The sequence below is a fragment of the Diadema antillarum genome, unplaced genomic scaffold, assembly GCF_040938485.1.
Source record: "Diadema antillarum isolate AM-2024a unplaced genomic scaffold, OU_Dant_1.0 seq00000459_RagTag, whole genome shotgun sequence".
Taxonomy (NCBI): domain Eukaryota; kingdom Metazoa; phylum Echinodermata; class Echinoidea; order Diadematoida; family Diadematidae; genus Diadema; species Diadema antillarum.
Window position 1 is genome coordinate 417,402 of NW_027271430.1, and position 27,473 is coordinate 444,874.

Below are 27,473 nucleotides of genomic sequence, written 5' to 3' on the forward strand. Positions count from 1 at the left end.
ATACGGGAATTTGAATATCTTCACTTGACCAGTGACTCTTGCCCTTTGACCCCAAGGCCCAGGTCTTTCTTCACAATAATAACTAACTGGTAATATCCAATTTACATTACAACATTTTTGAGCTACTGTCAAAACACGGTAAAAATGGTGGCATTTTCACACTATCATTGAACCTTTGACACCATGGCCCAATTTTTTTCCCTTTTAGAATATGTATGTATTATGGTGTTATTTCAGCATCAACAATTTTTCTGATTTTCACTTGACCTTTGATCATTAACCTTTGACCCCATGACCCAAGAATTCTCAAGAGAAGGCATTGTCACGCAGTACATGCATGTATAAAAAGTTTCATGAAGATCACATGAGCGATGTCTAAGATATGGAAAAATGGCATTTTATCCTTTTCACTTGACCTTTGACCTTTGACCTTTGACCCCATAGTCTAAAACTCTCCCCAGTGGTTGTTTGTATATCATGGTATTCCATGCATTCACTAAGTTTCATGAAAACACCGTCAGACGTTGCAGAGATTTGGGGGAAATAGCTAAATCAATTTTTAAGAATTTGACCTTGACCTTTGACCTTGATTGTGTGCATTCAAAAGTTGTTAGGCAGAACTTCATCCACTCATACATACATATTATGCCAAGTTTCATTCGGATACCTTCAACATTTCTCATATCACACTGTCCACAAAATTGATTACAGACGGAAGGACTGACTGACGGACGGATCGACGAACGGACAACCTGACAACATTTAAAATACCTCCGACGACACTGGGTGGAGGAGCCATAAGAAAAACAGAAATTTCACAGTCACAAGGAAAGACGAGATGTTTACGATGAAAATGAAAATTAAACAGGGGAATAACGTACATCTTGTAAAAACAAAGAAAGAGTAATTTTACAATGTGACTGTACAATCATTAATTTTTATTTGGTATAAAGATGGGTCGCGTATGGAACTATGTATAAGCACTACACTCATTGGTATTATAATGTGATATTGCCCAAGAGGACCGCTACACGAACATATTGGTGTTTAAATGCACAAACACTCACCTGTTTATGTTACACTTACACCATGTGCTCTAGTGCATTATATGGTCCCTGTTTCCAAAATGAAACACGGAATCTGACCGTTAAGTATCTCTGTGATTTGAGAAGCTTGAGAGTGAGTGCCGTGCCACTGAGTCGGACGAGACGAGATAATTTCTAAACTTCGCCCACCTCAAGAGGTCGAGAAGACGACATCTCATGTCTCGCCTTCATGTTTTCTAGAACCCGAGTAGTCGGGAGGACGAAATCTCCGGATCTGAACTTTCTCCAACCCTTTAAAAAAAATGAGAACGTACGGAATCATCTCGTCGTCCTCTCGGTGGTACCTTGTACCTTAAAGATTAACGCATACTGTATATCACCCAGCAAAAAGTGTTGCACTGAACTTTGTGATGATTGGAGATTCCGATCATTGCCATTCCCCACATCACGAACCATTAGGCCCTACGGTATGAACGGTTGATGACATTCGTGTAACTGTGTTAAAACTGGTTCTAAAAGGAGTAATCCCTTTTTATCCACGACATTATTGACATAACTGTATATACATGTACAATGCTCTGATGAAAGAGGTTAAAGGGATCGTATAGTTTTGGTTAATACCTAATTTCACATTCCTAACATTTTTGGTGAGATAACGAGAAACCTCTAATGAAATATGAAAGAACATGTAATTCCCAAAGGAATTCACCATTTATTTGATGAAAATTGGTTTTGAAATGGCTGAGATATCTAAAACAGAGTGATTCTTAGAAAAGGTGGGACCCACCTTTTATTACGATTGCTTTGTATTACTTTGTTTTTAGATGTCTCAGCCATTCCAAAAACCAATTTTCATCAAATAAACTTTGAATTCCTCTTAGAATGGTATGCTTTGTACTATTTCATTAGTGGTTTCTTCGGGTATCTCGCAAAAATTTAAAGCCCAATCCTCATCTCCGCCAATACTATACTATCTCTTTAATGTTGGGAGAGCTTTGTGACTCATGTGACACGCACACTGTGTGTTATGAGGAGTTACACAGACAAAATAAACGTGTACAAGTTGAACCATCGCAAATGATGACAGCACTTCTAGTAAGGTCAAACTCTACTAAAACTGTCTCCTTTCTATAACTATTTGCTTTTACATCAAAAGAAATCAAAATCATCTGGAGTTAGTTGTCACAAAACTCTTGCGCAAGTTGTTATTTATCAAAGATGGCCCAAGGCGCTATTTGAGTCTATGTCCATAACTATCTCCTATTATATATACTTGTAAAATCACGTGGTCACCAAAGTTTTGCCGATAATGTTGTGCAACATCACCTTGAAGATTGTATGATGTCATTCCTGTCTAAGTAATGCACTGACGGATTAAATCATAATGTGTAACACTGTTGGTGTATTCTGGCATACTTGTCCACATTTTGACACTGCTTTAGTAAATCATAGTTTTGCAATGAGAGTGAATGTGTGTAATATATGTATACATTCATTTATTTTATATATATATATATATATACATTGATGCACATACACATATACATATATGTATACATGATATGCAGAAACATATATGTAACTTGCTTGCTGTGATATAATGGTTTTAAGTTTACTTCACGGCACATGCAAAGCCATGCATGATGTACATCTGAACTACCACTAGTGACACATCGCAAGCTCACAAACAGAATCTTAGTAATATAAGGAGACAACTACAAAAATTAAGTATATACAGTGTGGGTATATATATATATATATATATATATATATATATATATATACACTTGTGATTCTATCCTTCTATGAAGAGTGCTCGATATCCTCAAAGGAAGAGCTTTAGACAGAAGTATTGGAACAAGTTCACTCGGTTGACAGCAGGTTCATCTGTATTTATTGCTACTCGGAGTTTCATGTCACCTCCATGAGGCGCAATCATCACATTTTTGATTGCCTGATGATTGCGCCTCATGGAGGTGACATGAAACTCCGAGTAGCAATAAATGCAGATGAACCTGCTGTCAACCGAGTGAACTTGTTCCAATACTTATATATATGTATGTATATATATATATATATATATATATATATATATATATATATATATATATTGAGTAAATTGTCCACATGTTGGTGTAACAATAACATCAAAAATAAAACTGAAACCAAGTTCATGCTGAAATAACCAACAGTTTCTTTCGGCACACACATTTTTGAGCGATTCGCTCTTTCTCAAGTGTTCTTGATACTGAGAGATTGTTCTCACAGTATCAGGGTTACTTGAGAAAAAGCAAACCGCTCATAAATTTGTGTGCCAAAATAAACTGTTGGTGATTACAGCATGAGCTTGGTTTCAGTTTTTATTTTTGATGTTATTACGTATAAGTACACATATATGTTATAAACATATACAGTATAATGTATATATATACTGTATATGTATATGTACATATCCTGTATTTATATACAATCTGCAAGGAATAATTGTCCACATGTCAGGGCTTTTGCTGTATTACAAATTATGCAGTAACTAAGTATAAGTTTATTTCAGCTCTTTATTGAAAACTGTACAAAATGGTAGGATGCATTCATACATTAATGACATTTGCTTTCCTTACATATATAACATTGAGGTTTTAACAAAAACTGAATGATGCAACATACTCCATGATATTTGGGAAATCTCTGGATATTCTAAAAACCCTGAACTCCTGGATTGATTTACTCCTAATACCGTATTCTCCGGTGACAAAGCCGCACCTCTGCACAGGCCGCACCCCAACTTTGGCGACAAAAAGAAGCAAAAAAAAATTTAAAAATAAAAAAAATCTCCCCCACATTGGCAAGGAAACAAAAGCGGTTAGTAGGTGATGACAATAGAAACAAAAAATACAAGTTGTCAACTGATTGCAGAACATTGCGTTATTGTCTATAAGATTGATTGAATCACTGTATGACATGGAGGTGCTCATTGGCACATTGCATAGTCCCTTACATGATTACTGTGTTGGTTCAGCAGCTTATTCGCTAGGTTGAACAGGCCACGATTTGGTTGTGCTGGCATATAGGCCGCACCCCAAGTTTTTTTGTTTCTTTTCTGTGAAAATTAGTGCGGCCTTATTGCTGGAGAATACACTATTCACCTCTTTTTTCCTTCCTTTTTGTTCCTACTGTCCTGTCATTTCTTCATTGTGATTTTTCTGAATAGTGCACCCCTGGTACACTGAACACAGTGAAAACAAAAATTTTAGAACAACAAAGTAAAAATTCAGGCTGCGAAAGTACTATTTATATACATGTATCTTTATATACTTTATTTGTTCAGCTATTCTAAAATTTCGAAATAACGAAAGAAAACTACCGCTCCTGAGGCCTTTGTAAATAACAGGAGTAGCCTGTGACTTTGACTCATGTTATGTTTGTTTGTTATTAAGTCATGGTCTTGCTGAAAACCTTTTCACACTTGACTGCAGGGATTTAACCATGAATACACAAATAAACAGACAAACAAACAAGCCAAATGGCTCTACAAACCACATTAAATTGCCAGGGACTTGCCACTTTTGGACATAGTACAGAGACAAGACTAGTAAACATGGCATAGTGTGTGTGTGTGTGTGTGTGTGTGTGAGTGTGTGTGTGTGTCTGTGTGTGTGTTACATTCACATGTTGTCCACACACTGATATTCAACTTGGTTGTGCATAAAACTCCCCCCCCCTCCCTATAATGGAAGTGACAGATACGAAATTGATAAGTCTACATAGCACAATCGACTGATCCTTTTATGTAATTTCCAACATTTTACCACCATCTCATCTGTGAAAGATAATTTTCTCCACAAAATGTACTCTAAAGGTGCTCCTTTAGAAATGACAAAGAGAGAATTTTTTTCATACTTAGCCAGGAAACTCCAGAAAACTTCCAACGACTCACAAGTTAGATGGAGAAGAATTATCATATGAGCTTTACCAAATATTGGAGAATGCTCACATGAGAGCAATTTTTCTATGAATTTATCTATTTTTTTTTTTGGTTCAACATGAAGTTACTTTCACATGGAGATGCCTTGATGTGCACGGAGGCACAATGCCAAGATGTGTTCATAAAAGTGTTGGGGGGGGGGGTGTCTGCACTAGGGGGACCTGGTCAACTCTTATGCAAAGAGTGAAAATGTGAGTGTTCTGCCATTTTCTACTGGAAACAAACACCACATGACATAGCTACAACAGCGAGTGTACAGCAACGGGATTACAAACAAGAGAATGCATTCGTTGACAGACTCACAGATCTACTGATGTTCCTTCATGATTTGCTCTGTGCAAATTATCACCATATTTTTGCAAGTGTGAGTAAAATCTTCCTCTCGTACCTGTCAACTCAAGGTGAGTTCATTGACGTATGCACAGTTTAATACAATGTAGTACATGTCTCTTATATGATCAGGGGAGCGTTTCATGAAGCATTTCGTCTGACAAAGTTGTCTGACCAATTTGCTCTCAGCCAATCAGATGCAAGGATTTCTATAGCTTGTAACAGTTTGTCAGAAAAATATCCGACCAAAACGCTTCGTGAAATGCCCCCCAGGGGGGCATTTCACGAAGGAACTTGTCGGATAAAATATCTGACAAGTCAATTATATCCGACAAGTTCAGAGAAATCAGCCAATCAGACTACAGAATTTCTCTGAACTTGTCAGATATAATTGACTTGTCAGATATTTTATCCGACAAGTTCCTTCATGAAATGCCCCCCAGATCTCCTGATCATTCAAGTTGAAGCTCATCTGTATTGGTATTTCACTTGAAATTGGTGCTAAATTTCTTATCTTAATGCATACTATTTACCTCAGGCATTTTCAGTTGCTACCGCTACAGCCTTCATCAGCTGGCTGACCCGTCTTTGCCTTGATAGTGATCACATGGCAGTCAATGAGCAGGTAGTAGACTTTCAGACAATTAAAGCACCCTTCATCTTTGTTGAGAGATAAATAGTGTGTCGAGATCAAAAGTTTAACTCCAACTTTCCGTCTCTTGATCAGTTTAGTCAAATTCAGGAAAAAACTAAGAAGCACAAAAAGCTGCTGAAAACTGCTTATCCAATAGAGGTGAGCCAATGGAGTAAAATGGAGTCAAAAGGGGCCTGAGCTTTCGGTCCTAGCAGAATCTTTGTCAGAGGCAAAAGAAAATCTTTCTTTTTGAGAGAGAAAATCATTTTTTGAAAAAAAAAAAATCCTTTTTTTTAATTTGCTTCTGACGAAGATTCTGCTAGGATCATAAGCTTAGTCCCTTTTTGACTCTAAAAAAAATGAGTAAATATATAAATAAAGAATTATCTTGTGAAAAGGGAAAGAAACATATGGGGAGATTTTAGTGAATTCAGTTGTCAGAAGAAGAAAACTTTTGAAAATGAAGCCAGTCGTTTCCTGAGATTCTACCATAAATACCAATGCTCCTCTTGACTGATGTTTCTTTCTACCTGAAGGAAACGGTTTCAACATCATAGGCTGGTCACACTTTAAATCCTTGGGATTCAGATCACATAGAAGGTGTCTGCTTCTGATGTGGTATAAATTCAATAGTCTACTTCAAAGTTTGTGGTGCAGGAGGTCCATGTTGTGGAGCCTTCTGCTCCTGCTGTGCCTGTCTTATTGCTGATATCAAGTGCTGCTGCTGCTGTTGTTGTGGCGGCTGTGGTTGTGGTTGCTGCTGTGATGTGTGAGATTGCTGCTGCTGCTGCTGTTGTTGTTGCTGCTGCTGTTGTTGCTGCTGCTGCTGTGGTTGTTGCTGCTGATGTTGTGAGTGGTGCTGAGGCGGCAGGGGTGCCTGCATCAGGCCCGCTCCGCTGGGCTGGGCCGGTGCCGCACCTGGTGCCCCGCCCGCTGCACCTGTTGCCCCTGCCCCTGCCCCTGCCCCGCCCTGCTGTTGTGGTTGCTGTTGTTGTTGCTGTTGTTGCTGCTGTTGTTGTTGCTGTTGCTGTTGTTGTTGGCTCTCCAGGTGTGACTGTTGCAGTCGCATCCGTCGGCGAGTGTAGTGCTGCCAGTGTAGAAGCTGCTGGTCTTCAATAAACTTGACACACTGGGCATTGGCTAATTCCCTCCTGAAGTGCTCATACTGCAGGAGCTCCAGGAAGTGAAGACACTGGGGAAATCTAAGGAACATAAAGACATGAGCGTACACTATTGTACTTCATTTCAGTCACATCTTACAATGAGACATCTATCAAGTGATTCAATGTGTATAAAAGCCAATGATACTGTATCTAAATGACATATTGAAATGAGGACGCATCTGAGTAACTGAATATGCACAAAAGCCTAAAATGTAAGTTACATCTTAAATTCAGAATGCCAATGAGTAAGTGATCACATACGAAAAAAAAAAATAACAAAAAATCTTTGCAAGTTATGATGGTTAAGGCTACAAAAATGTTGGCAAAGCATCAAATACAGCTTCCTAAAACAACCTCAAAACTGCGCCAGAGCAATAATGTAGTGGGGATGTCTCTTTTCCATTTTGTTTTTTGGAACATAATTATTCCAGTTTCAAGAGAAATAAAAGTTCATGTTGAAGATGTATGTTCAAATAAAACATTACATGTATTGAGTGTCTTATAATCCTTAATTCCACATAAATCATATCTGGAATAAATGCTCAAAACCTAAACGGGCCACACACTTTTTGGTTATTGTTGGTTATTGGTAACTGACATAAATTCTCAGTAGCCAATATCAATCTATGCTTAAGCTGCTTATATATTTTACCATGAAACAACAAAAAGCAGTTAACAGCATTGTTAAAATATGATACAAAGTCTTACTTGAGATATTTGGCATATATGGGCTCCTTCCAGTATTGTAAGTACTGCAGATAATTGACAAATTTCTTTTCTTTTAAGTACCCTCTTTGAGCAAGAACTGCAAACAAAATGATACAAAAGAAAACATACACAACTGATTAATTTCCAAGGAAGAGAAAAATACAAATTCATTGGCACATAACTTCCAACTACCAGTATAACACAAAGCATTTCAGTTCATTATAAGTTTTTGTACGAGATCATAGAGGAACCAAAACAAATTTTTCACTAATTAGCAGTCATGTCTATATATCAATGCAAATTTAAACTTTGGCATATCAACACATTTCTTTTAATATGGGTAGCAAGGTTCTGCAGAGCATAGGTGTTAGGGAAGTATATAGTTTGCCCTTCTCAACAGATTTCATGTAAATGATGTACAAATATGCACACGTAAATTACAAAAGCCAAATCATTGGGATGCATAACTCCATGGCAGATGTGAGATCTCTTCATTCAATATGATAAGACAAGAAATGTATCATGCCACAATGTCTGGCTGCCTCAGAAATGACACTATCACGGAATGTGAGAGCATGTCTCTTGATCTCTTTCTCTGAACCGTATCATACCAAGAGATCCTAATCACTTTGGGATGCTTTCTTCACAGTAAAGATGTATGTATTGTGCAATTCTTGTACATCATATCAAAGTATTTTAGCTAGCCAGAGCTGGCATAATCAGAACACACAGTGCATGTTCAGATATCCATAGAGCAAATCAAACTCACTTCACTGTCTAATAAACAATGCATATTGTAGTTTATCCATCGAGTCATTTTCTTCTTTGACAAGGATTTACATCTTCACGAAATTAGTCATGACTGGTGATCTTTTAAAAGTAAGGATATTGATAACTTCTTTTAAAAGTAATTTTATGGTACACACATCACTGTGTACTCCAAGTTGCATCACATTACACAGTTGTGACAACATCATAATACACAACTCTGAGCAGAAAGTAACCTAGGTATACATGCACATAATGTAGGATGATGAATAATGCATGTTGGGAAAAAAATCAAAACAAAACAGATCACTCACAGTTGAGATAATGAGGGTTTGCCAGACACTGGACAAATTCCAGTTCCACCTGAAATCGAATTTGCTCCGGATCTTGTAGAGAATCCATTCCTTTGAGGACAGAGTCAGAGAAGAAACAGACATGAGTGGTAACACTATGAAGGTACTATTACAACAAATCAACAGAAAGTCAATACATGCTCATCCTGTGAACAAGAATTAGCACTGGGATCATGTATCATAAAGAATATTGCTTGGATGCTCTACTCTCAAAACACTGAATGGTGAATAGTTCATAAGCTCAGATTCATTTACTCATTGCATGTGGCTATCATTTCTTTAACCCATTGAGGATGGGCTGATTTTGCTACAACAAGTACTTCCCATAGACACCTGCCCGAGCATACTTGAGACTTGTCCTCAACGGGTTAAAATCATACACTTATCAATAAAAAGGAACATGCTACTCCTTGTTCAAGATGAAGTTGACTTAAAAAGACTCGGAAATCGAACAAACAAAACAGTATATAATTTATTCTAGTAAAATCAGATATAAAACAAGGAACTTGTGAATGTTAAATGTGATGGCATGTTAGGAGACAATTTTAATATCAAATTCTCAATCCGGTATAAAAATTCCATTTGCGGAATAACATTAAATGATGCTGATGATGAATAAAAGCATCAAGTATTTCAGTCCCCAATCCCTTAAAAACGGCCCAAAATTTTCCCCTCTCTCCTTTACTCAATGTCATTCAACTGTTACGGTACATTCCAGTAGATCTGATTTATCAATTCAAGTTCAACTAAACATCATATTTTATTCATTGCAATTTAAACCTCACACAGGTTCTACTTCTAGACTCTTTAAAAAAAAACCACAAGGCAATCAATTCAATCTGGCACAAGATAGTTTTCAGTCGTCAGAGCAGAGCAGAGAGAGGGTCTGGGTAGCATGATCAATGATCTAGAACAAGTTAAATACTCTGAGCTTTGAGTCACTTTGAATATTAAAGGGATTGTACAGAGTCAGCCGAGATGGGGTTTAGGTCTAGGTTTCCAATGTTTTTCATGAGATTTTTTTTAGAAAGACCTAATGAGAAACCTCTTATTTTAGTCTTATGAAAAGTTAAAGAGAATATAGATTTAATTCCAAGAGGAATCCTAAGTTTATTGGAAAAAAATTAATTTTGCAATGGCTGAGATATCCAAAACAAAGCGATCCTTTGTTTTACCTTGTTTTTTAATATCTCTGCCATTTCAACAACACCGATTTTCATCAATTAATGTAGACCCCTATGCTCATAAACATTTCTTAAATTGGTTTCTATTAAAGTAGGCCGATCTTTAGTCATTCTATTTCTAGATACCTGACTCTGAGTGGTACTGGTACAAAAAGGCTAGATTCTATTTCCCAAAAAGTTAAAAGCTGAATCCTCACCTTAACCAATACCATACCATCTCCTTAATTCACAGGTAGACTAGAAGATTCAAGACACCTAAGAGCCTACGACTAACGTTACGTGTATGTAGGAATAGAGTTCAGTTTTATGATAGTAAACCTTACACTCTAACACCATTGTTACTGTGCTGAGTAAAATTAACACCTTATAATTTATAATTTTTAGACATTTCCACGCACGCATAAATTTATAGGTGGGACCAAGGTCTCGACCATGTACGAAAAAGATATCCAAGTTTTCACCATCAAATAGCAGCAATTGATGTCGGGCATACCTGCAACATTGTAAATACATAATTTATATAGCACAAGACCTTAAAACGGTGAATGATGTAGAAAATCTGGACACAAACCTTGATTTTGTTGCTGTGAATTCACGGACATCGTCGACAAAAGAAATTACTCAAAAATACTGTAGCGCCATCTACGTTGAAATAGAGAATAACTTGACAGAAAGTGACGCGGGCCCAAGCATGTTTACAAAATATTTTCAATAATTTTGACGGAATCTGTGGTGAAAATTGATGATAAGATCGTAATATTCAAGCTCCATCAGAGTTCCTGTGAACTGGGAAGATGAAGCTGCTCAAACCACCTTGGGTTAATCATGGAGGTGAGTTGAATACGAGATTTTATCATTCATTGAAACCTTGGCCTTTCCATGCATTTTATACCCCGAATTCACAGTCCCATTCAGTAAATATGCTGTCCTTACCTTGTAAGCCCTAATGCAGCAGTAACATGCAGACACATAACCATAACCCAGGCCACGGCCACGGGCCACCCACCAGCACAGACACGGTACACACTCGTACACGCGCACAGCTTGCCTTGACAGAATAATGATTAACCATACTGTACGCTCCACAGATTGTAGTGGATGGAGGCCGGAGGTACGGAGGTTGCCTAACAAATTCACGATCGATCCAAAGTCAACTTCATCATGTTCATGGGTCTATAGACAATAGTCTAGTATTTGTAATCTTAAAGTCTATGAGAGGTTTATTTTCTTTACAATTTACAGACCTCGGGTTTAACTTGTCTTAACTTGTCAGGCTAAGCCAGACGCAACCTGAGTCTCTACTGCAGTGAGTGCAGCTCTGCTCTGTCTAGCTGTCAAGTTATTGTGTAATTTATAGACTCTAGACACGGGATTTTGCTAGTCTTAATTTAACTTATTAGCGGTTATGTTTATTATAGATTTAGGGGGTAGATCTATCAATATGTCTATATTTCTTTGAATGGTTCATCACATGATGATGGCAGTATGGTAACATGAGATGTACGTACAAATGTGTGTGTGTGTGTGTTAAGAGGGATATCAGGATGCAGCCCCCCCCCCCCCCACCTGTTTCAACCTGTTCAAATGTAACATACAGAATCTAGTAGAAAATCATGAAGAAATTTTTATGATAGCCAAAAGTAGCGGAAAATCCTGAAAATAAATGTAGACCGTCTATTGCGAACATTTCTGCTTTACAGTATTTGCACAAAAATACATTGTAACTATAAAAATTACAATTAAGATAAATGCCAAAGTGGTTACATGTACAGAGGAATGCATGTGAGGATGTCAGCAAAGTTGCACTGTCAAATCTGTCACATTTAATTCTATATTTCTCTTACTACAGGGAGACCCATCTTTGGGGTCGATGTTCATCCAGATGGAACGAGATTTGCTACAGGAGGACAAGGTATTTCTTTTTCTCTCTTTCAAATCAGTCTTTACAAACACTGAGCGGAAAAAAAAATATAATAAATACAAATGTGCTTGGTATGGTTGATGATGGCATGGATCTTCATCTTTCATCCAGACAATACAGTATTAACATGTGCTGCCTTACTGTTGTAAATGTTGATTTGACATTGATGAAACACTAAACCACAGATGTAAAGTTAGTATTTGTTTCTCATGGAGGTACATGTATTCTTCTTCAAAAGTATTTTGAACTTGTAGTCCAAGTGTGTGTCAAATGTACATTAGTTAGCCAAACCTGAAAAGTTTTATATAATATGTAACACTTTGCTGTTTGGATCGGCTCCTTATCAAATACAACAAATTTGTTGTGGGTGACTTTGGGCTGAGAAGAAAGAAATGACTTAAAGACGAGAACTACATGTAGAGGATCTGCATGTTGTCATTATTATGATACCTTCCTTTTTCCCTCTTTATTCTAAATCTTTGTCTGTGTTTTTGTTTGCATTTTCACCAGGTGATGACTCTGGGAGAATCATAATCTGGAACATGGCGCCAGTCATGAGTGAAAAGGATGAAAAGGATGAGAATGTTCCCAAACTCCTGTGTCAAATGGATAACCACATTGGTAAGTTAGAATGTCAGCTCTGAGGCACTTTGTATTTTTCTGGTGTTGGCATCATGAAACTTTTTGTCAGTGATTTACACTGACAACTGTTAAAAGCTACTGAAATCCTTGCGTCTGATTGGCTGATAGCAAATTCGTCGGTGAAAGCCTCCGACGAACTCGTTGATGAAACGCCCCCCTGGTGCTGGCATCATGACAATTACATTTAGCATAAAGGTCCTGTTTACATGTAACTTTGGGAGCAGTGATTGTAAAAAATGTTCAAGATATCACTTTTGATACGTAATGTGTAGGTCAGTTGTATCACAAAACATCTTACATATAAAAATTGTTCAATAAGGCCTAAAATATAAGGAGATATCAATATTTTTCTCATTAAACCATAACTGTAGACAGTTTAGTCTGGAAACATCTTTATTGTAACTATTGTTCACATTTTGTATATTAAACAATACTTAACATTAATTATACTGTTTCAAATTTTTACATTGTTTTTTTTTAATCCTTGACTCACATTTTAAAACTATTTTGAAGCACTAATACTTGGTTTTTGTTTCATCTGCAAATGGTAAATTATGCATTTAAGTCCTTCACATGTAATGAGAGCAAGTGTCATGTGTGAACCTGAGTTAGCTAAACTAATATGGGTGTATGTGCACAGTAATGCAAGTACAGTAACATGTTCATTGTTTAAACTTTGATGAGTATTGGTTCTTTTATTAGGGTTATTCACGAAGTTACTTTCATACCTAACTATAGCATTGCCATATGTAACTTGTAATCAGTTGATATTGTTGTTTATAGTAGTGGTTATTACTGTCTTCTGGTATTTATTTTGTGACCATTTCACTAGTTTAGGACTTTCAATAGATTTCCATAAGTAGGAAGAACAGGAAATTTGAAATGACTCCGGGCACAAAGTATTCTTTAGCAGGTAAGAATTGCCTTGCATTATGATGCCTGCTTTGATCTGTGACGAGATTGAAATACTAGTTTGGATGTAGTTGGAGTTCATTTGCTGGCCTCTCTGAACTTTGACCCCTTACAGCCTGTGTGAACTGTGTTCGTTGGTCAAACAATGGCTATTACTTGGCTTCAGGAGGGGATGACAGACTCGTCATGATCTGGCAGATGATGGGGTATGTGTCATAATAGGAAGCTTTAGGTCTGCTATGCGAACGCTTAGATGACGATTGTGTTGGTCGTTCTCCTCTCTCCCTGCGTCCTGTTGCAATGTAGCTTAAAGCTTGTCGCACACTACGACTCATGACCTTATGACTGACAGACTTTGGATCCGAAATAAATCACAGTATCCTCAGAATAAACACCACTTATTTATTTCAGATCCAAAGTCTGTCAGTCTTAAGGTCGCGAGTCGTATAGTGTGCGGCGGGCTTAATATTTCGCAAAGACAGGGCCTACGTGTATGAAAAGTAAAATGGTGCCCCCATACATGTATGGTCATTGCATCATGTAGTTTTTTGCATTGTGAATTAGAGGGGACGCTGAAATGGCTCAGAACCAACGTGAGAGCTCAGACGACGCAAGATCCATTCTGATTTTAAGTGATTTTAGGCATGCACAGAACAGGTTTTTTTTTTCTTCCTCTAACGTCCGCATTGTGAAAATCTAAAGCTCCCTATTGTGTGATGTGTAAGATATTGGATTGCAAGCAGCTGTGCCATGAATCAAACTCTCTAGATACCCAGTAATGTGGGGATTCCATGGAATAGGGAGGCTGTCCTGTTTTGAATATGTTCAAGAATCACTAGAACGAATTTTGTACCGGTTTATCACTGATCTTTATGTGAGTACACACACAGCCAAAGAATCTTGACTGGAGTGGACCGTTACTGATGAGTGTACTCTTCATTGCGCATATTCGCTGACCAGTGCTGTATGTGGTTTTCAAATGTACCCTGGTGGGCAGCAAATAAATCAGGCCATGCATGAATCCCCACACTAACAGGTCTTTAGTATTAAAGACAGCTGTATGGTAGTAGTGAGAACAGATCTTTATATGATTTTAAAAATGAGTGTGTTTAAACTCTAGTGGATATATCCACCAGATGAATTTATTATGTTTTGTCATTTAGGAGTAATGAAAGGATAATCAAAGAGCAATTGCTAATGTTTTTCTGCAAAAAATAATGTATTTCAATCCCTGTATATGTGTGTGTTATAGTTACAAAAGTTTACACATGCTTATATGCAGATGCTTCCATAGAAGTGTATCCCCCATTTCAAGATGAATCAATGAAATTAATCAGAAGAAGTGGCCAAGTGAACTTGCATCAAGCAGAAAAAGAGTGACAGCTTAAGGAAAAAAAAAGAAAATAAATTCCAAACAGATACAGAAAGCAGGAGTGCACATGACTGCAGTGTATTTGCAGAAATTACGTACAATATTGATATTTTTCAATATTTTTGTACTTTGGAAACCCACACAAAGTAAAAAATACCACTGATCCGGCATGCCACTCTTCTTTACTGTGATTGTCCATAGGACGGGGACCTCGTCTGTGTTCGGTTCGACCGTGAGAAACGTGGAGCAGTGGAGGTGTGCCTACACGCTACGGAGTCATGAAGGAGGTGAGCCTAGCATTGGGATATTAAGTGATTGACAGATCATGAATCAATTATTATCAGAAGAAGATATAATGGACAAAATTTATAAATACCCAAATAGAAAGGAAGGTAAAACATATCATGATTGTGTGAAAATGCTGGAAAAGGGGAGGAATGCTAAAAAAAACAGTATTTGCAGGGTGCATTCTTCCAAACATGATTGTACAAATTACATAATTGATTTGCTATTGCATAATACAGAAGTGGAATTGCAACACTCAATCACACAATCTAATCAAGAAAAAGATGTCTCCATCAGAATCCAAATACTCTTCTGTGCTTCTCTTCGAAGTTGAAATGTTTAGAATTATTGAAAAAACAGAAAGAAGGTTAATATTACAGCTAGAGAACAAAGTAATGGTTAGTGATTTGTGCAGAACTTTGCCTTGAAGTAAAGCGAACCAAATACTGAGATTTCATGTCTTTTATTGAGGTGAGATGAAAGGTAAAAAGAAATGCCGTACCACTTTTGTCGAATTGTTTGATTTTATTTTCATCATCTCATAGTGGTAGTAGCACAGTGAAGGAAAAACAGAAGCAAACCATGGTTCTGCTATGGATTTTGTAACCATGTTTCTAGAGAGGGTTTCATGCGTAACCAGGATATGATTTGCTCGAGCTAACAAAACATTGGTCACCTGATGTGGATTCATTGGGTAATCATGTTATGACTTCCTTCATGTGATGCTCCATCAGGGAACATGCGCCAGGAGACCCATCTAATCTAGTTTGATCCTGCCTTGATAGGAAGAGATTTGTAGCTGATCTATTTCATCGGTCTCGTTAGAGTTGTGGTGCGAGTATAAAGACACCATGAGAAAACAACAAAAATCAGGTCTGAGTGCAGTTTGCAAACAGACCATCTTCTATAGCACTATTGCTGACCCCGAAAATAATTAATGACATAAATTGCTGTAAATGTTGTTATCACATGGACCAAAAAAAAAAAAAAAAAGGATTTAGACAAGGATTCCACAGAGTTACTGATGAACCTGTATACTAACAAGTACTGACATAAATATGGGTACATGGGCCTGTTGTGGATGTCTTTTGGTCCTTTCTTGATATATTTGCATCACACAGTTTGAGAAGGAATTACTTCAGCACAAGTCTATATCAGGTCTTCAGCTACAGTATTGTCTAAATCTCACAAAATTGAAAAACTCTGCTGATTTTCTCCCTTAAAAAAATGTTGACGGGCTTTTATTTGATATGAAGAAAATGAAAGAAGTGATGTCCTGTTTTCTTTCTTTTCTATGACATTTGCAGATATCCTGGACGTGGCATGGTCCCCGCATGACCTGTGGCTAGCTTCATGTAGCATCGATAACTCGGTCATCATATGGAATGCTGCCAAATTTGGAGGTGAGCAAGAACAGCTCCGCCACAGGTCTTGGCTTCAGACAGTGAAGCTAGTTAGAGTTTGCTGTTTTCTGTTTGTCATTCAACAAGATCATGTCAGAATTCATGATGACAAGCATTATCATCTTTCCCTGAGTTTGCAAATCTCTGCGCAAAAATACTGTAACACCAGAAATGTTCACGTGCATTTTTTAATTTGGCGAATTTTGCGAAAGCCAAAATTTGCTAAATTAAAATGCCCGTGAAAGTTCTTGTCTACACTATATGCATTGAATGCCATTTGCAATTTGCGAAAATTTCATGCCGCAAATATTTTATGCTGTACAGTTCTGCCATCTAAAAGTTATTCTTCAATTCATCGTAGGATACAAACTAAGAGAGAATAACTCGGGCTTTGTTTAATTGTTGTCATGAAGTATGGAAGGACTGTGCCAAAAAAAAAAAAAAAAAAAGAGAGAGAGAAAGGACGTTTATTATCATGAGTCTATTTACCTACAAATGAATAATGCTTACTTTATTTCATAACCACAACAAGTGTTGATATTTCTCTGTCTCATTGTCTCGTTCAGAAATGATAACCGTGCTGAAAGGTCACTCAGGGTTGGTCAAAGGTGTTTCATGGGATCCAATCGGGAAATATGTGGCATCACAGGTAAGTTTCATAAGGGCATAGGTCACCATAAAGGCTTATGCAGTGTAACTAGTAGAATGTGTGAAATGGGCCTTGGAGCCAGAATGATATTGTACATTATAAGGTTTTTTGGCAGGACCAAAGTAGAAATTCTCTGACTTCAAAAAAAGGAAAAAAATCCATAGCATGTAATTAGACCTTCATTAGCAGAGTACAGTCAAACAGGCAGAGTTTGACTTCAGTTGGACTGAATGAAATGAACAAGTCAGTGAAGTTCAAAGTTTATCAAGTTTTTGTGAAACAATCATTTTTTGGGTGTGCCATAGGTAATAACTGTAGCAAACAAGTGGTAGTATGAAATGACAGGAGAGTAGGTTCCCCAGAGTCTTCACAGAAGGAATGCTCCGACCATGCACACATTCTTTAATGAAGTATGATTTCAAGCAATGCTATGTGCTTCAGTCGATTCGTTGAATCTTTCAGGACCCCAGATATAAAGGAGGGAAATAACAGAGAGATACCAGTAAGACATGATCAGAAGAATATGACATAGAAGCAATTCCTTCATTTATACTATGGAAAGAAATAAGTCTTTCATATTAAATCCATGGTACTGACATGCCTTTCTGGTGGATTAATCTTTTCTTTCGCAAAGTCTGATGATAAGAGTGTGAGGATTTGGAAGACATCGGACTGGAAGGAGGAGGCAGCGGTCTTCAAACCATTTGCTGAGGTGAGGTCTCCACTGAGAAGCATCAAACAATGTACTGTATACGCCATATAAATCTAAATTTTTCGCGAATCGGGACTTCGCGACGATTTCGTGAGTGGTTGAATTTGCGATCATTGAGTACTCTACTGAACGGTGAAATGTAAACGTGTGCGTCACATTCATATCGGGATCAGAGTCATTATTTTTGCATGTCTTTAATTTCGCGAATAGCACCTGACTCGCGAAAATAAGAACCTCGCAAAATATTCGGCGTATACAGTAATAAGATGAAACTTACTTTTCTTTCCTCGGCTTCAAAATGTAACCTTGGTGTATCAGGTTAACTCCTATTATCAAGTCGTCTTCTTTTTTTTCGGTATATGAGCAAAGTGTATTGCTAGTAACATTATCAAATCACATGCTAACATCCATAAGTTTATCTTTGTACTTTACAGCAATGAGGTTGATAAAGACTTAGGAAAGAATTACCATGGTACCACATAAATCTTCCTCTTCTGTCTTTTCTTTTTTATGAGGGAGATGGGTGGGATGATGTGCAGAGCTAGAAAATATGTGTCATTTCTAATGTTGATATTAACCCCTTGAGAGTTGACTGATTTTGCTTTAACACAAATTTCCCACAGACACCAGTCCGAGTATACTCGGGACTAGTCCTCAACAGGTTAAAGGAGGACATAAAGCTTACAATGGCAAATCTAAAAGAAAAAAACATTAAAGGACAAGTTCACCTTCATAAACATAAGGAGTGAGAGAATGCAACAATATTAGTAGAACACATCAGTGAAAGTTTGAGGAAAATTGGACAATCGATGCAAAAGTTATGAATTTTTAAAATGTTTGTGTTGGAACCGCTGGATAGGAGACTACTACAGCTTGTGAGTCATATGCGTACAACAGTATAAAGAAAATGTAAAAGAAAATTCAACATATTTTCACTTTTTTCGCATAATAAAAGAGCTCTTGACTTGCCTCTTTCTAAAGGCAGGGGGAATAATATTACCCATAACATTTGTCGGTAACGAGTCAGGGGAATGTGTACTTTTTTCAAAAGATGGCATTTTGTGAAATTCTCTTTATATTTTCCTTATATTGTTGTACGCATGTGACATCTAAGTTATTCGTACACTGCAGTAGTCTTCTCATCCAGCGGTTACTGCACAAAAACTTCAAAAATTCATAACTTTTGAACGGATTGTCTGATTTTCCTCAAACTTTCAATGATGTGTTCTACTAATATTGCTACATTCTCTCAATCCTTATGTTTATGAAGGTGAACTTGTCCTTTAAAATCACTTCCTTTTTTTAACTGATGCTGCTTTCCATGCAAAGAGTCAACATGACTTTATATCTGTCCTCCCTGCACTACAGTGTGGAGGTACTACCCACGTCCTCCGGCTCTGCTGGTCTCCCGATGGTTTCTACCTGGTCTCCGCCCACGCCATGAACAACCGTGGCCCCACCGCCCAGATCATCGAGAGAGAGGGGTGGCAGCCTACCATGGACTTTGTGGGACATCGGAAGGCAGTGACGTGTGTGGTAAGGAGCCAAGGGGGTGCAGAGAAAGTTTGGTAGAGGGGGGCAGTTCTGTTGGGTGTGGTCTCAGTGAGCAACCCTTTGTTGTTGATGGGGAGAAGAACAGACCTTAATAGCTCTCATGATGAGAGAGATAATGATGAATGTTAATGAGATGCAAAATAAATGCACGTGTGAAACACATGTACAGCAAAAATCATAATGATGATGATAATGACAGCAAGAAATGACACTGTCGATTATGAATGTTAATGCTGCTGGTGCTAGTGATGATGGTGATGATAATGATGATGATATTGGTATTTATACTGATGATAGTGATGTTGGTGCTCATGATTAATGGCTACGATAGTAGTAAGAATGATAGTGATGGAGATAATAAGGGAGATGTCATTGGTAGTAACACTGATGATGATGGTTATACCGTTAATGAGAAGGATGTTGGGGAAGATGATAGTGATGATAATGATGACAGTGAATACTGTGTCATTGATAGTGAAGATTGTCATGGTGATGTAGATGACTATGGTCAGATGAAGAAATAAAGAAAGGAGATGGAGTAGAAGGAAGTACAGGACAGAAAAAACAAATGTTGATTAAGGTGTCATCTCCAGAAAAGTGACATCAGTGTGAAATGTAAAGCAACAAATGAATGTTATCGTAAATTCTTCTCTTCCTAACAGCGTTTTCACAATAGTATTTTCACAAAGCCATCCAAGAAGAGTTCAATAAAGGTGAGGCCCGAATCATATCTCTTTACGTTTTTATGTGAACAGACATTTATGGTGAAGATGTATTTCTTACTCTAGGTTAAACTGACAGTTTTTGTGAGCCTTATCTAACCAAGTGAGATATTGATTCCCTTGTAACACATCCACTAGATTGTGAGGAATTGCTTTGTTGAAAATGTGTAATGTCAAACATTCAGATACAATTAAAGGGATCTACTAGTTGTGCATCTGCAGAATTGCACTGCAATAAGAAAAATTAGTGTCATATGATTTATTTTGTCATCATAGCATTTACACTGTTCCTTAGCCTAATAACAAAGTTTAATCAGTTTACATGTGCCCAAATTTACCAGTTAGTACTTGATCTTTGTTGAGTGCTTGTGAGTATATTCAGATTTTGAAATACAATTTATTTATCAAATTGACTTTGATGAATAGAGTAAGAGAAAATGGAGACAGTAGTAGAGTTAATAATCGAATGTGGTTTTGACCACTCACTGTTGACTGAAAACACTTGAAACTATAAATTTTTGTAAGTACCTCATTTTAAGGTTTGTTTGTTTTTTTCACAATACCTCCATCATACCATCTGTTTGAGTCTACTTTATGTGTTAAAGCCAGCCAGAACATGGTTTTGCTTTGCATTTTGAAGATTTCAGACCAGTAAAATGGCGGGAGAAAGGAGCATAAATCTGGATTTTCACAAAGATGTGATGAGAGAATAGGTAGATGTGAGGGAAATTGCCTGAGGATTTAAGTTTTGGATATGCACATGTTTGCACTGCAGGCTCACAACTACAGTATCTGTGCCATTGGAAGCAGGGACCGAGCCATATCAATTTGGGTAAGTGTCATTCAGCTTTCAGAATTTGCAGTTTGCCCACCTTAAGGAGAACTGATATTGTACAATGCTTTTCCTAAGGGGATTTCAAACTTATCTGTACTTTGTGAAATCTCTGCAAGATATGGTAGCCATCTTCTGCAAGACGGCATCCTTTTCACCAATTTGTTTGGGAGTAACAGATTTAATTAAAACAGCACAAATCAAATCTCATCTTATGACTGCTCCCAGGGTTTCCTTTGAATACCTACACACAGCATTTCAAATTAGGAGCTTCCGCATTGAGACTTTTAAATGTGAATGTGTTGCATAACTAGAATAACTCAAGCAGTGCCTGTGTGCCACCTCTGCAGCAAAGACACAGGAGAAAAAAAAAAGAATATCAACTGAAAACTGAATCAGTTTATAAAACATTCAGGAGAATTGGGTAATGGATGAAATCAGATTAGAATTTAATGTATGATTGAATGGTGATTAAAAGGGAACATTAGCTTCAATGAAGTGATTGAAATGCAATGGAAACTTCAGGAATGTACTGTAAAAGTGGATATTTTCGCGCGACTAATTTTTCGCGCTTGGCCGGGTAAGAAGAGTTTCGTGGGTTTTTAATTCCGTGGAATTTAGATATCAAGTACAGGAGCATATCGTCGCTTGGGTGATAAGACCTCGTATCTACAAAATGTCAAATATTCAGGAGAGCCAAAAAACATGGCGGCCAAAGCACTGTGGCGAATGGGATAGCCTTTCCTTTGACATGCCGTGGTGGCTTCATTTTTGGAGTAAGACAGTTGGGATTTGGACAGGACATCACTTAACCCATTATTTGACCATTAATGCAAAAAACTCATTTTCACCAAAATTGCAGATACAAGGTCTTATCACCCCAGCGACGATATGGCACGCGAAAATGTTTACATGCTTTTATTTTTTTTTCCGGTTGCTCGAAATGCACGAAAATTTCAACTCCGCGAAAATTTCCACTTTTACAGTAGTTTGTGAAAGGACATGAATGATCAAAGGTGTCTCGTGAAAGAAAATATGATCTCATGACCACACGAGCAGTAATAGCTTGATATGTAAGCCTGACAGACCATCTAGAAATCTATTCATCTTTTCCACTGTAATGTCTTCTGTTGTCCTGCTGACTATGTTTGCTATGTGTGAATGATGACGGCAACAATTTTGTTGTTTTTATTATCCAGATGACATCACTGAAGCGTCCACTTGTGGTCATTCATGATCTGTTTTCAAATTCTGTCATGGATGTATCATGGTGAGTTTTTATCAAATCTTTCATACTTTTGTTGTTGTTTTTGTCTTGCAGACATGTCTTACATTCTGCCTTTCTAATTAAATAAGACGAGGATACTTCGGAAGCACCTGCAATATGATTTATGATGTATATCTTTAAGATGTAGAAATATGATTGCAGTTTGATTTGCATGTTCCTTGGAAGGTATATATCAGTACTTGATAACAGAATGCAGTACAGCTTGCTGCAAGACATAATGTATGAATAAGCTATTTACTGCAGGATGCATTTATCCTGTCAAAGTCAGTAGAGTCACATTTCTGTGGCTTGATGTTTATATCTTTTAATATTCATTGTCCCCGCCGAACGAGTTCGTGCAGGGGACTATGAAACGGGCTCCGTACGTGTGTGTGTCCGTGTGTCCATGAGTGTGTGCGTCCGTGTGTGATCAAAATGCTACAAAATGCTACTCCTTCGCCATTTCTAACCCGATTTCGATTCTGTTTGCTTTATGTGATGGCACTAGGTGAGGGCTTCAAAACTTCTACACAGAATTTTGACCTTTGAGTTCTTTGACCTTTGACCTTGATTTCTGACCTATATGCTACAAAATGCTACTCCTTCGCCATTTCTAACCCGATTTCGATTCCGTTTGCTTTAAGTGATGGCACTAGGTGAGGGCTTCAAAACTTCTACACAGAATTTTGACCTTTGACTTCTTTGACCTTTGACCTTGATTTTTGACCTCTATTGTACATTTTGCTACAAAATGCTACTCCTTCGCCATTTCCAACCCGATTTCGATTCCGTTTGCTTTATGTGATGGCACTAGGTGAGAGCTTCAATACTTCTACACAGAATTTTGACCTTTGACCTTTGACCTTGATTTTTGACCTATATTGTACGTTTTGCTACAAAATGCTACTTCCGGCGGGGACATATATTACGCACCGCGTAATTTCTACGTTTCCTTGTTACTATTCATTTTCTGTTTCTCACAAGGTAGAGTAACACTTGTTCATTTGTGTTTGTCTCGGTTACAGAATTTTTGTAGAGCCTCTTCATTGCTAAATCTATTACTGTTCCTTAAATTACCAACACATTTAAGAAGATTAAAGTTATTCAAATGCTTTTTCCTCAAATTGGCAGAATTTGTCCATCTATGTATTTCTTATATTTAGCAGATGTAATAAATTTACCCACCTCTATCTAGTCTTTCTGCAAGTGTTGCCAATTCACTGAAATGACAAAGTGATGATCTCTGCAGAAAAAAAATCCCCAAGGAGTTGATCGGTTAATGTTGTCTAACTGGGTCATTGCTGTTACTACAGGTCAAGGTCAGGTGGGGATTTGTTGGCGTGTTCCTGGGACGGCACGGTGGCGTACTGCCAGTTTGGCATGGAGGAGATCGGGAGACAGCTCACAATTGAGGAAAAGGTCTGTCCCTATGGCTTTTTGCCCCCTTCTTCCTCATCAGAGTGAAAAAACAAGAAAGATGCGACGAACTGACATGTCTTCCAGCCTTGGACAGAGACTACTCACTTCTTAGAAGTGATGTTCACTACTGTGGAAGTACATTTTGAGAAATTTACCGTGCTAGCCAACCATTACACTTTCCACAAGACACTGTGCTTACCTAAACAAAGAAAGAGAGAATGGGAGCCTACGCAAATCGTATGTCATTTGTGTGAATGCATCATGTTTAATTGTTGAAAAAATGTGCCATTCGTATGTTGATAAGATGTGTAGTCCTCAAAAATGTCTCGCTTGTTCTTAAGACGTTGCTTCTCTTCAGCTGATTTCTGTCATACTTTTGTGACATTGTGAAATGAATCAATTTGATGTTGAACTGAACCGAAGTGAATTCAGGAGAAATGGAGAATGAAATGAAGACATTTGAATAGAACTGAATTGTATCTACTTTGCCGTTCTCCTTCCCAGAAAAAAATCCACGAGGGCCTGTACGGCAAGGGGGTGCTGTCGACGAACCTGGCGTCGAACACTATCATCGAGAACCCCGCCATGCTGCAGCTGATTCAACAGCAACAGAAGCAGAAGGAGGAGCAGGCAGCCCAGCAGAAGAAGCTGTGTACACCCACCAAGAGGAACCTTCCTGCCAACAGTGTAGTGGAGGGCCAGCCAATTGTGAGTTTGAACTGTGACCCCACATTGGGTCAAAGGGTTACGTGAAACTGGGCTCCATTTCATGAAGTCGTCACATAAAAGTCTTTGCATAAATCTCAGAATGGCCAGAGTGGCTCATTTGTAGATATATGAGACTTTCAAATCCATTTCATGAAGTCTTTCATAAGTGTGTTTTGAGCAAAAAGTGTCTCACAAGACTGCCATGAAATGAACCCTTGGTGAAAAGGATTGCAAGGAATATTTCATGTCATTTATTCCATTTATCCATTTTTATTTTCTAACAAAACATATTATGCTAATAAAAAAAAAGCGATGTATGTGTTCTAAGTATGCTAAAATATAGTATAATCACATTGATATGATAGGCTATAAAGCAAGGATGCATGATTTTTACTTTATAATGTTGAAAATGGAGGGGGAGCTAAAAAGCAGGGCTTGTATTATGCATTCCTTAAAAGCAATTATTGTTAAGATACTGAAGAATGTTGGCTACAGAGAAACACTTAGGCAAGGTCACCTTCCTATATCATGGAATTGGGGTGGGGGGCAGTACAGTGTCATGCGGTGTTGGTTTGTAATTGTGGGATTGAATTAATGCATTTCCAAATCTGTGTATGCAGGCTTGAGACGGAATCAGCTATGATTTTTTGAAGAAAAGAGAAGGTATTTCACTACATTGTTCCACATACTCCTGCCTGTGTTACAAATACTTCTTATTCATGGATACTGAAGACTGAATTATTCCAAAGTTACATGGTACAGTGTCGCTCAAGAAAAAGTCCCCAAACCTAACTTTCACTTGTTCGTGAAAATCTGTAATCAAGAGGCCCATACAAGGATGAGAGTTATCCTGGTCTCTTTGACTGACAAAAGGCAGCTTGAGTGGCTTAACAAATTTATGGAGTACATGACTCCTCAATTGAAAGACACTCGTCCATCTCAAACCTTTAATTCTTCACTGTCAGAAGGTCAAGAAACTTCAGCTCATCTCAATTCTCCTTATCGCATATAACCGATATCAAGCGATAACACCTCGCGATACCGATATCTGATCGATCGCACTTGGGACGTATACTTCCGGTTTTGCAGCTGTAGAAACATCACATCCTTCATGTATGTATATTTTCCATAATTTTGTCATTTGGCATCATTGGCCCAGCATTCGGCCGCTTCGCAGAAGAATCCCATTTATCAAATATAAAGTTACAGATTAGAAAATAAGTCTATTATTCGTGAAATTATAAGACAGAATTTGATACAATCTACGAATACCAGTACTTCGGCATTCAACGTGCATAAAAGTGTACATTTACACATCGCTCATTCATAACCGGAAGTTTATGTCCCAAGAATTACAGACAAAAAGATTTGAGCGCCACACACGTTCAGATTTGGAGAGCTGTATGCGATAGGGAGAATTATAATCCCTAAAATGAATAGGAATAGTAATATTTTATTTCCTTGACTATCTTGCAGCAATGTGAAGACAAGAGTCTGAGGTGATTACGTAGTTTGTTCTTGTCTCCCCAGGATGTCAAGAGAAAGCAGATAGAGACACGGACGACAGATGGTAGACGGAGGATCACCCCAATCTTCATTGCTCCTCAGGAAGGCCCATTGTGAGTGGTCCCACAATCTGATATCATATGAATAGTTTGATGATAATAGAATTAATGAGAGAAGCATTCTGAGAGTGCAGACCTCTGCCAAGCAGCTAATTTCCATCTATATCTGCAAAAACATATAAAAATTGATGGATCACTACCAAAATGTAATCATCTGTTCCTTGTGTCATTATCAACTTTTCCTGCAAGTTTCATCCCAATCCATTAGCAACTTTTTGAGTTATTTTGCATGCAGACAAACAAACACATAACCTCCTTCCTTGGCAGAGGTAAGTGATACTTCGGTATGTAGTCCTCTTCCGATGTGACAAAATTCTCAATGTGCTTTACATCCAAGATAATTCTAGATGTAGGATACAAACTTTGCTTGAACTGTACTGAACTGTGTTGCAAATAGGTTTGGGGCTGTCATATAATATTCATCTAAACATGTCATGTTCTCTTTTAAAAGATAAAGTGTGGTAGGAGAGAGAACGCTCTGTCTTTCACATAATTTTCCTTGACACAGACTGAAAGGTCTTTGCTGTGATGTAACGATGTATGTTATCCTCTGAATTCTATGCAGCCCTTTGTATCATGATATGTATTACATTACCCATTGAGGACAAAATGATTTTGCTATACACAGAGTTTCCCATAGACACCTGGCTGAGTGTACTTGAGGCTTGTCTTCAAAGGGACATCAAAATTGTTGACATGTGTATCTAGAGAAGACACATTAACTCATGTAGCATAGTAGCATCCTGTTGATATGTGTACAGAGTTCCACAGAATGTATAAGTAGCTTAAGGAACAGAAATATACTTTTTAACCTGTTGAATACTAGTCCCTCCCGACTATACTTGGGCATATTTCTGTTGGAAATGCGTGTTATGGCAAAATCAGCTCGTCCTCAACAGGTTAATTTTCATGTGAAGGGGGAGGGGAATTAGAGTGTGATTTTGATATTTTACTTGCAGAGGTCCACCAGCCCCGTTCACAGCCACCACAAACTTGGCATTTACCGAATCAGTGACTGTGGATGAGTCTAGCAGAGCTTTCCAAGAGAGTACTGAGACGTCAACGAAGCCAATTAAACAGGAAGTGGTGGAGAATGGAAAGCCACAAGAGGAGGCCATGGGAGCAGAGAAGGTATGAATAGTTGGATGGATGAATGATGAATGGATAGATGGTTGGGTTGATGGATGGATGGATGTATGAAAGATGAAAAGATGGATGGATGGATGAATTGGTAGATGGTTGGGATGATGGATTGATAAGTGAATGGATGGATAGATGAATG

General features: G+C 37.8%; 2 protein-coding genes across 2 annotated transcripts in view; one reads left to right on the forward strand and one right to left on the reverse strand.

Moving 5' to 3' along the window:
* Window positions 1-6,583: 6,583 nt before the first annotated feature.
* On the reverse strand, window positions 6,584-10,770 carry LOC139732972 (uncharacterized). Its single transcript, XM_071643809.1, has 4 exons — window positions 10,740-10,770; window positions 8,946-9,035; window positions 7,864-7,960; window positions 6,584-7,194 (listed from the first exon to the last, which is right to left on the reverse strand). The coding sequence occupies exons 1-4, from the start codon at window positions 10,768-10,770 to the stop codon at window positions 6,627-6,629; spliced, it is 786 nt and encodes a 261-aa protein (XP_071499910.1). The 3' UTR covers window positions 6,584-6,626.
* A 97-nt stretch (window positions 10,771-10,867) lies between these two features.
* Window positions 10,868-27,473, forward strand: part of LOC139732973 (protein HIRA-like) — a 29,555-nt gene continuing 12,949 nt past the window's right edge. Inside the window, exons 1-16 of the mRNA XM_071643810.1 lie at window positions 10,868-10,999; window positions 12,018-12,080; window positions 12,600-12,710; window positions 13,759-13,849; window positions 15,217-15,302; window positions 16,608-16,703; window positions 17,270-17,352; window positions 17,987-18,064; window positions 19,433-19,600; window positions 20,281-20,331; window positions 21,116-21,172; window positions 22,372-22,442; window positions 23,753-23,858; window positions 24,363-24,566; window positions 26,097-26,185; window positions 27,151-27,322. Of these exons, the coding sequence (XP_071499911.1) occupies window positions 10,963-10,999; window positions 12,018-12,080; window positions 12,600-12,710; window positions 13,759-13,849; window positions 15,217-15,302; window positions 16,608-16,703; window positions 17,270-17,352; window positions 17,987-18,064; window positions 19,433-19,600; window positions 20,281-20,331; window positions 21,116-21,172; window positions 22,372-22,442; window positions 23,753-23,858; window positions 24,363-24,566; window positions 26,097-26,185; window positions 27,151-27,322 (1,563 nt within the window). The 5' untranslated portion in view covers window positions 10,868-10,962. The remainder of the gene's footprint in view (window positions 11,000-12,017; window positions 12,081-12,599; window positions 12,711-13,758; window positions 13,850-15,216; window positions 15,303-16,607; window positions 16,704-17,269; window positions 17,353-17,986; window positions 18,065-19,432; window positions 19,601-20,280; window positions 20,332-21,115; window positions 21,173-22,371; window positions 22,443-23,752; window positions 23,859-24,362; window positions 24,567-26,096; window positions 26,186-27,150; window positions 27,323-27,473) is intronic.

Coding starts and splice junctions, on each gene's coding strand:
- LOC139732972 (XM_071643809.1), bottom strand. CDS start 10,770: ATGTCCGTGAATTCACAGCAACAAAATCAAG. Junction 9,036..10,739: donor TTCACAGCAACAAAATCAAG/GTTTGTGTCCAG, acceptor CTGTCCTCAAAG/GAATGGATTCTCTACAAGAT. Junction 7,961..8,945: donor AAACCCTCATTATCTCAACT/GTGAGTGATCTG, acceptor TTTTGTTTGCAG/TTCTTGCTCAAAGAGGGTAC.